The 10,351-nt window shown below is 38.0% G+C and overlaps 1 protein-coding gene and 1 long non-coding RNA gene across 4 annotated transcripts; both read right to left on the bottom strand.

The window, feature by feature from the left end:
* Window positions 1-2,117: 2,117 nt before the first annotated feature.
* LOC135594692 (uncharacterized) lies at window positions 2,118-6,575 on the bottom strand. Of its 3 annotated transcripts, XM_065085142.1 has the most exons (3): window positions 6,419-6,571; window positions 4,918-5,018; window positions 2,118-3,853 (listed from the first exon to the last, which is right to left on the bottom strand). In XM_065085142.1, the coding sequence occupies exon 3, from the start codon at window positions 3,453-3,455 to the stop codon at window positions 2,292-2,294; it is 1,164 nt and encodes a 387-aa protein (XP_064941214.1). In that variant the 5' UTR covers window positions 3,456-3,853; window positions 4,918-5,018; window positions 6,419-6,571; the 3' UTR covers window positions 2,118-2,291. The 3 variants fall into 3 exon arrangements, with proteins under 3 accessions (XP_064941214.1, XP_064941212.1, XP_064941213.1); XM_065085140.1 differs by lacking the exon at window positions 4,918-5,018 and having other exon boundaries at window positions 6,419-6,575; XM_065085141.1 differs by having other exon boundaries at window positions 2,118-5,018.
* Window positions 6,576-7,378: 803 nt separating this feature from the next.
* On the bottom strand, window positions 7,379-10,119 carry LOC135586918 (uncharacterized). Its single transcript, XR_010480198.1, has 2 exons — window positions 9,973-10,119; window positions 7,379-9,075 (listed from the first exon to the last, which is right to left on the bottom strand). It is a non-coding gene; the product is annotated as an uncharacterized LOC135586918 (long non-coding RNA).
* Window positions 10,120-10,351: the final 232 nt, after the last annotated feature.

Raw genomic sequence — 10,351 nt, 5'->3', positions numbered from 1 at the left:
CTGCATTTAGGGCACGGGTGTCAATTTGAGAATGCCGTTCTCATCTGGTTCAATCGAACCAGAGATCCAAATTGAATTGACTTGAGCTCGACGCAACCTTGATCAGGCGGGTGCCTGGGCCGCACCCGGTTCAACTCGCACGCCCGGCCCATCTTATCGGGCGCTCATTGACTTCAATTGCTTCATCTATTAATCTAAATCAGTGAGAATTTGCCAATAAATCCAACAAGTGCAAACAATCACAATAATAACAAAAGCCATAATATCCGAACTATTTATGCTCTGTGTGAGAAAACATATGTAGTCAAATTTAAAGCATTCAAATCTCTTTCTATTGTTACCAGTATTATATTCTCCTTCATGTCACTAACTAAACCAGCAAATATAAGATTGGATAATCTAAATATTGGCAAGGCATTGTATTCTGAGTTAAGAACAAGTCTCAAATTATCGAGACACTGGCTTTCATCAGTGTAAGGCTATATCTAGCCTAAGCAAAATTTAGAATAAAAAATCGAACCTGTAAGGGTTGTTTCCAATTTGATCGATTTTGATATAATTAGAACTGATTTTTTCAATTATTTATTTTAAAAATTATAATAAAAAATCATAATTTTATTTTTAAATTTTGCAAAATGAATGTACAACTATAATGAGTTTAAATGTTTAATGATCTATTAAAAATTTAATATAAATTTATAAATATTTAATCCCTGTTGGACATTCCAATCATCATTTCAATTGATATATTTAATAGAAGATCATTGTGCTCGCATAAGATAAGATGTATTGGTTATGTTTCGTCGCTTTTATCTATTAATTCATAAATATTTAATCCCTTTTAATGTTAAACATTTCAATCGTCCTTTTAATTGATATGTTTAATAAGAGATCATTGTCCTATTTCATAGTTTTTGTCATACTTAAATATCAATTGATTCGAGGGTGACACTAAATCTAGTTTCATATAAAACATATCCTCACTCCATAAGTATCATTAACATTAAAGTTACGGGTATTAAACATTAAAATTGATAAAATTGAAAATATTATTATGTATCATGTCCATCATTCCATAATAGAAAACTTTATACCTATAATGTTGTCACCAAACTTTAAAAAAGTTGTTAGAAATATATTAAACTTAGAAGTTTGAGCTTGACGATCCATTTGATTCTTTTAAATCTTTCTAATAATAGTTTTTCTCCCTTACCTTCCCTAACTTAAAGTTTAAAAGGTTGCCTAATATAATTAGCACTATAACGGTTATATAAGTTAATAATTAATTTTTTAATATCTCTAATCTTATCACTAATATCATCAACTTCTAAAGTTTCATAATAAGTGGTTAAATAATTACTGAAGTCATTTAATCTAGTACAAGGATTAAAACATATATAACTAATTAAATTAATAAAAATAATAATTTATCTTTTTTGATTTTGTAGCCCTTAGTGTCATATTTAAATTATTATCACATTGATATTCTTATAATGCACCAACCATATTAATGCAAACAACTTTAAAAAAAAGTACAGTAACATAATAAACACTAGTCAAAGTATATGTTACCTTTTTAAAAGCTTTTAAAATTTTTAAAAATCTTTCACATAAATTCCAATATTGTCGATATAAACTAACTTTTGTAATATTATTTATAATAAAAATAATAATAATTCTTTATTAGAATTATTAAATGAAACCAAACGCAGGAGACATGTTGGGTCTATTAGATCGCATAAGGAAAATCAAACACTAGATTTAATTATATAACAATACAGATGTGTATCAAATTTAATATATACATGTTGTTTAATGCGTTAAATTAAACTGTTAATTTTGAAGTATGTTTCGTCCAAGCGGCTCTAACATAATTCTTTGAGATGTCTCCCTTCAAAAGGTTTCCTCACTAAATTAGATCACAATCATCTAACTAACAGCACACTTAAAAATACGCCACCACGCCAATTAACATGACCGAGGCCAAGTTGACACTGATCGATCAGCTGACAGAATTAGCTAAATATGGTAGAAACAGAACACAAAAACTTGATATTTCGGTTACACCTTTCTGAAGTAATCGACTTTCCCCCAAACCAATTTCTGAGACATCAGCATAAAAGAATCAGTACCTCTTGTTGCAGAAAAAATAAATAGAAGAAGAATCACCAACATGAAAGTTATACTCCAAGAAACTCTTGTAGAACTTAAATTGTCACAAATATATAATGATTAATTTGCAGTCAGCATGCAATAGCTTGACACTTTGTCTTAAGGAAGCACTTGCACTCCTAGTTTTCCGCAACGACGTGGTGCTTTCCCTGCACAGCAACAACATAGGAATCGTATTGAGCAATAAATTTCTCCTTGCGTAGCAGGAAAAGGAATTTGTTTCTGAACTTCTCTTCAGATAGCTTCGCGACATATAGCAGGTTATGTCCTTTATCCAGCAATTTATTCTCATCAAGAAAATTCATAACTTCATATCGAGGTCTCAACCTCTTCTCCAAGCTTAATGTAAGAAGCACGGGATGGCCAATGATATATGTCAGCTCACAACCAGCTTCCTTCATCAGGAATGTCATCTTATCACATAAGTTCTTCTTTGAGTAACTCCAAATGGATGGATGCCTCCTGAATGCAGCGATCCAATCTGGTAGGGACCACCCAAAGCTCATCAGGGTTGCAAAGGTAGCATCAAACCTGGACCTGCTCAGGGCCATGACTGCTAATAGTGCATGAGGGAACATTTTACAGTCACGTGACACACCCAACTCCTCAACATGTTTGATAACTTCCTTGATACATTTTTCTGTTCTACAAAATAAACTCGGTAGTCTCACCACCATCTGCGTGATGCATTGCTCACTGATGCCACATTCCCTCAAGAGAGATATATTGGGCTCAATCTTTCGAGCCAAGCTAGAAGTAAGCAGAAACATGTTCCTCCTGCTGGCTTTAATTAACCTCTCATTAGAACCAAGAAGTGACCTCCAGAAGTTGATCCTCGGTTGGATGTCACGTAGAAGGAGCACATTCGGACTTGATGAAACCAGCTGAACTATTTCAGTGTCAGAAAATCCCATGTCCTGCAAAGATCTCATCCTGGGCTTCAGGACAGTCTCTGCCTTAGCACACAAAAACCTGGGTTCCCTCTGCATAAGCTTCATGACTTGTGCATTACTCCAACCGCTCTGCTTAAAGAACTCAATGGAAGGACTTGAACTCGAAAGTTCTTTTTCACAGATGCGATCCTTGGCCCTTTTTGCAGCCTCTTTTGAGGGAAGTTCACATGACTCAAGGGGGTCGACCAATGTAAAGTTGGATCTATGATTTGAACTGTGCTCTTTGGCAGTGGAAAAGCTAAACAGACTGCAGAGTTGATAGGAGGAAAGATGGATGGTGGACTTGTTACATGAGAGAAGGCAAAAGAGCCTCTTCTGCACCAAAAACATTGTCTTTTGAGGCAGTATCACGTACTGTTTGCAGAAAAATACAAGATAAGTAGTCTTATTTCTGCCCTCTCCAAGTCCAAATTCCTCTTCTACCTCAAATCAACGATGTTGAAAACTTTCTACTAATCATCTGTCACAGACAACATTCCTTTACCACTCATGTTAATCCACATGCATTCAGTTCCAATCCACCATGTCTTTCAGAGATAAGTCTCTATATGGTGTTTGAGAGTTGATAACGAGTACCTATGATTAGTTACTCATTCTCATGCTCACATCCGAGCAATTCTCCACCACTGAAATAATGGCATCATATAACACCAGCGCACAGACACTATCTTCCACTTATTTTTATATTGTAGTTGGTGGGTTTAGACACTACCAAGCATCCTATATTCCTGTAGCAATTTAAAAACTATATCAAATGAATCTTCATCAAATATGCTGCATAAGAGTGGCCTATGCATTTACAATGTTGACCGTATACAGACGATACTCATGTTTATACTTATAGGTTGAACATCAATGACTTGCACATGGTACTACAGAATTCAGAATAATAGGAAGATGCATAATGTTTTCTCTAACATCAGATTCACTAATGTCCTATAACTAAAATCTGAAACATTTCAAATGATCACTTCCAGAGCAATTGGTACATTTCATCAAGAATGTAAAGAGATTATCTAGTTAAAAGTCTAGCAAGACTGGTGAGTAGATAAGACACTGTTTAATTAATTACCAAGGGTAATTTGTGAGGTTCAACATGCTAAAAAGGGCATTGTTGATGATGATGAGCAACTTGACATAAAAAAACAACATAGCTGGAAGACCAGAGAAAGGCAATAAATTTTCTGAAAAAATGAATAAAGAGATAAGAAAACTGCCTCAATCAAGAAATGCTACTAGTTTATTTGGTTCTATGCTGATAAAGGAACTTAATTTATGAGAAAGATTGCTCATATAAATAACTTCAACTACAGTAAACAAATTATATGTAGCATGAGCTACATATCATTAATGAAAAAAAAAAACCTAGATCAGTGAGAATTTGCCAATAAAACCAGCAAGTGCAAACAACCACAATAATAACAAAAGCCATGGTGTCCAAACTATTCATGATCAGCCATATGGATCTTCTGCATCATTGAAATCTGTGTAAGAAAATATCTGTAGTTAAAGTAAGAGCATTCAAATCTCTTTCTGTTGTTACCGGAAAAGGCCCCTTCAAATCATCAACTAAACCAGCCAATACAAGATTTGACAATTCAAATATAAACAGGCCTGTGTGTTTTGAGGTACGAACAAGTCTCAAGTAGCAGAGATAGTTGCTTTCAGCACTACAGCAGAGAACACACTGTGATGGCATAAAGGTGTAAGGTTATACCTAACCAAATACATTGAGGTTTTGGGTCTATTTTTGGGTTTCGAAATCAAGTCAAATTGTAGTTGTTTACTCAACTTGTAATTTAGATTGAGTCGAGTCCTTTGTATGATTGAGTCGAGTCCTTTGTATCATTTGGGGTTTTGTGTTGAAATTTTCTGATGTTCTTGAAATGGAAACTGCAATGCAGTAAACATAGTAAGAAAACTAAGAGGTATGATGAAGCAAACAATTCATCAAAGTATGTTGAAGTCCAATGCAGCATGAAAGAACAAAGTATGTTGAAGTAGATTGATATTTCATAAAGGAGAAAATTAGAGAAGGAATTGTCTGCATATCTTATATTCCTACAAAGAAGCAACTAGCAAATATTTTTACTAATGAGCCTCAAATATTTTCTTATGTGGATCTAACTAACAACTTAAGAATGATTAACATTTTTGAACTAGCTTGAGGGGGAATATACAAAATTCCATAATTAAGCATTTAATAATCACATAATTAAGGGAATTTATCCTCTATTTTGGACCACTCAATCAATATTAAATCAACCCATATTACAGGAAATGAATTAGAATAAAAAATTGTATGGAATCAATTTCCTTAGTTGTACAGTTAGTAATCAATTTCCTTAGTTGTAAGATAAGAAATTCCAAAAACTAAGCACCATATTTGACCACAGTATCTGGCTACAATCAAGTTACGTTAATCTAAAGTAATATATCAAAATTATTTTTTATAGCCTCCTTAATGGGTTACAATGATCAGGAAATGAGTATGTAAAAAAGATCACTTGTTTCAAGACAGTATCGTTAAAGGCGCTCGCCCAAGCTCGGCAAAGAACTAGCCAATATAAAATAATAAAAAATATAATTAACAAAAAAGCTAGCCATTAAAATAAAAATTAGACAAAATGAGTTTCACCTAATTTCATATTCAAATCATCACCACTAAATATCAAATTACATTTATTTAACTATCGAGAAACCATTAAAGTGCTAAATTATCCAAATCTAATAATAAGATAACTAAAAAAAGAAGATTAACATCAAAAATGACATTTTTCAAAATTATAGTAAAAAATAATAATTCAAAATTAACATCAAAATTAACAATTCAAAATTACAGCAGTCACAAATACAGAAAGGAGGAGTGAGGAGGAGGAAGAAGACGGGGCTGTGGTCTGGGAGCAGCGACGAGGAGGGGAAGAGGAAGAAGGGGCCTGCGAAGGGGGTTGCGACGAGGCGAGGGGTCGAGGGACTGCGATGAACAGGGGGAAGAGGGAGGAGGGAGGAGGGAGGAGGGAGGAGGAACGAGAAGGGAGGGCGAGGATGGTGTCGAGGAAGAAAAACGAAGAAAAATTGGGGGAAGAGGGAAGAGGGAGGAAGGAGGAGAAGGATGGTGCCGGGGAAGGGGGCGAGCTTGCGACGAAAGGGGGAGAGGGAGGAGGGATCGGGGAAGGGTGGGGTGGCGCACGTGGGGCGTGGTGGGGGCGGGGGCTGCGATGAACAGAGGGGAAAGAGGGAGGAGAAGGGAGTGTTCGATGGCGAAGGAGGAAGAGAAAGAGAAAGAGAGATACCGGGAGGGGAAGACGCCACCGCCAACTGTCGCTGTTTCGCGATGGAGAGGAAGGCAGCCGTCGTTCACTGAGGAGACGCCGCAGTCGCCGAAGAAAAAGAGAGTTTGGCGGTCGCTTCGATTAGGGCAGGGGTGCGCGGCGGGGGTTTGGGTTGGTTCGAAATATGACTCGCGTTCGATCCGGATTTTAATCATTCGGGCGCCGGACCCGTCGAAGCTTCTCCGGTTGAATTCGTGGGGCTCTCACCCCACTTATCGGATGCTCGTGTGACAAAACAGTCGATGCCATACTAAAATTGAAATGTCAGATTAAATTATTTTGGTTGCCAAAATAACTAATGCTTCAATGAAGCCACAGTCTTACTATGACCGCTGAGGCACATATCGACCGTCTCATAGGAAATAAATGAAAAGAAGAAGAAAATCTATCAATGTATTATTTATTATTTTAGGTTTGTGACTGTTTCCACACTCGTTCACAATGGCTTGAGAAAATTTAGATTATCTTTCTGAGGTAGTGACTGTTTCCACACTCGTTCTTCCAATTTCTGAGTCAACATCAGTACGAACAAGCCTCCAAGTAGCGGAGAGATTATTTTGCTTCACTTATTTTCAGTTTAGAAGAATATTGGAAGGGTTAAGATTATCTCTCATGTATCGTTTCGATCTCTCTTGTAAGACAAGAGAGGCTCTAATAGAGATAGAGATGGCAGCAGAGATATTAATAATATGATGAAAAGCTCTCCTGTAAGAAGAGAGGCTCTAATAGAGATAGATATGGCGCAGAGATATTGACAATATGATGAAGAGTCAATCGCACAATATTGTTTCTCCACACATCAATTATTTTCCCACGCATGTCTTGAGGCCAAGTCGCCACCGATCAGCCGACAGAAATAGCTAGCTACCATAGAAACATAACACAAAAGATTTAGAACATCGGTATAAAATAAACGGTATCTTGTGTTGTACGTAAAAGATAATTAGAAATAAAATATCAAAATCAACATCAATCAGTATGCAATAGGTTTACACTTTGCCAGTCTCGACGGAGCATTTGCAATCCTAATTTTCAACGACAACATGGTGCTTTCCCTGCACAGCAGCAACATAGGAATAATAGAGAGCAGTAAATTTCTCCTTGTACGGGAAAAGAAATTTGTTTATGAACTTCTGCTCAGTTAGTGTCAAGACATATATAAGGCTATGTCCTTTATCCAGCAATTTATTCTGCTCAAGAAAATTTATAACTTCACGTCGAGGTCTCAACCTCTTCTCCAAGCTAAGTGAAAGAAGTACAGGATGACGAATGATATACTGCAGCTCACAACCAGCTTCCTTCATCAGGAATGTCATCTTGTCAGATACGTTCTTCTTTGAGAGTTTCCAAACAAATGGGCTCTTCCTGAGTATGGCAATGATGTCTGGCTGGGACCAACCAAAGCTCTTCAAGGTTGCAAAGGTAGCATCACACTTAGATCTGCTCACGTTCATGACAACAAGAAGTGCATGAGGGAACATTCCACAATCACGTGGCACACCCAACTCCTCAACATGTTCAATAACTTCCTTAATAAATTTGCTTTTTCGAACAACAAAACTCGGCATCGTCACCACCATAAGCGCAATGCGTTCATTGCTGATGCCACATTCCCTTAAGAGAGATATATTAGGCTCTATCTTCCGAGGTAAGTTAGAATTAAGAAGAAATCCATTCCTCCTGCAGGCTTTCAGTAACCTCTCATTAGAACCAAGTAGTGACCTCAAGAAGTTCAAATTCGGTTGGATATTATTAAAGAGTATAGTCGGCCATTTTGAAACCAACTGAACTATTTCAGCAACAGAAAATCCCATGTCCTGCAAAGATCTCATCCTGGGCTTCAGTGTAGTCTCTACCTTAGCACGCAGCAACTTGGGTGCCTTCTGGGTAAGTTTCATGACTTGTGCATCGCTCCAACCGTTCTGCTTAAAGAACTCAATGGAAAGACTCGAAGAATTTTTACGACAGGTGTGATACTTGGCAGTTTTTGCAGCCTTTTCCGAGGAAAGTTCACATGATTGAAGGGGGTTGACCACTATAAAGTTGGAACTGTGCTCTGAACTTTCGTATGTGGCAGTGGAAAAGTTAAACAGGCCGCAAAGTTGATAGGAGGAAAGATAAATGGAGGAATTGTTACATGGGAAAAGGCAAAAGAGCCTTTTTTGCAACAAAAACATCATCTTTTGAAGCAGTATCGTGTGCTGTTTGCAGAAAAATACAAAAAAACTAATCTAATTGCTGCCCTCTCTAAGTCCAACTCCTCTTCTACCTCAGATCAAGCACATCCAAAGTCCAAACTAAATATATTTTCTGTATCTGCTTCCAACCAAAAGGAAGTTGAAAACTTCCAGCTGATCATCTGTATCAGATAAAATTCCTCACATAAATCCACGTGCATTCAGTTCCCATAAACCATTTCTTTCAGATTTAAGTCTCTAAATGGTGTTTGAGTGTTGATTAAGAGTACCTTTGATCATTTACTTATTATCATGCTCACATCCAAGCAATTCTCCACCACTGAAATAATGTCTTGATATGACACATGCGCACTGACACTACCTTCCACTATTTATCTATTGTAGTTAGTAGCTTCAGAAACTGTGAAGCACACTATATCCCTGCAGATATTGAAAAATGATATCAAATGTATTTTCATCAAATATGCGGCATAAGAGTGACAATGGAATTTACTATGTTGATTGTATACAGATGATATTCAAGTTTGTCCTAATAGGTACTTCAGCATTCAGATTAGGTGGAAGATGCATAATGTTTTGTCTAACATCAGATTCACTGAAATTACTTATGCTCATGCTCTGCAATGTAATCAAAGAAAGGGAAATGAGAAAAGCCAAGTATGGTTTTGCAATAAACCAAGACACGCAAACGAAACTCGTTGGAAGATACATGAAAAACCAACAAATTGGAAGAACAATCGAGTTCAGAGCTTGTAAGATAACTAAAAAAAGAATATTAACATCAAAAATGATATTTTTCAAAATTATAGTAAAAAATAATAATTCAAAATTAACAATTCAAAATTACAGCAGTTACAAATACAGAAAGGAGGAGTGAGGAGGAGGAAGAAGACGGGGCTGTGGTCTGGGAGCAGCGAGGAGGAGGGGAAGAGGGAGAAGGGGTCTGCGAAGGGGGTTGCGACGAGGCGAAGGGGGGGGGGGACGGGACTGCTATGAACAGGGGGGAGGAGGGAGGAGGAAGGAGAAGGGAGGGGGAGGATGGTATCGAGGAAGAAAAACAAAGAAAATCGGGGGAAGTGGGAAGAGGGAAGAGGGAAGAGGGAAGAGGGAGGAAGGAGGAGGAGGATGGTGTCGGGGAAGGGGGCGAGCTTGCGACGAAAGGGGGAGAGGGAGGAGCGATAGGGGAAGGGGGGCTGCGACGAAGGGAGGGGGGTGGCGCGCGTGGGGCATGGTTGGGGCGGGGCTGCGATGAACAGAGGGGAAAGAGGGAGGAGAAGGGAGTGTGCGATGGCGAAGGAGGAAGAGAAAGAGAGATACCGGGAGGGGAAGACGCCACCGCCAATGTCGCTGTTTCCCGCTGGAGAGGAAGGCAGCCGTTGTTCACCGAGGATACGCCGCAGTCGCCGAAGAAAAACAGACACTTTGGCGGTCGCGGCGATTAGGGCAGGGGTGGAGCCGCGGGGGTTTGGGTGGGGTTCGAGTGTGACTCGGGTTCGATCCGGATTTTAATCATTCGGCCGCCGGACGCGTCGATGTTCTCATACTAATTTTTTCTGTCTTATTATGCTTATATTTCAATTAAGACTTCTTAATATGATTAATCATATTATTTCATGTGACAATGGCTCCTCATCGCCACTTGATTATAACAATAGAACCTTTAACAAAAACTTAGATGACTGACATAAGAGGTTGA

This window comes from Musa acuminata, chromosome BXJ1-10, assembly GCF_036884655.1.
Source record: "Musa acuminata AAA Group cultivar baxijiao chromosome BXJ1-10, Cavendish_Baxijiao_AAA, whole genome shotgun sequence".
NCBI lineage: Eukaryota > Viridiplantae > Streptophyta > Magnoliopsida > Zingiberales > Musaceae > Musa > Musa acuminata.
Note: the sequence above shows the minus strand (reverse complement) of the source record. Positions and strands in the feature narration are given on the sequence as shown.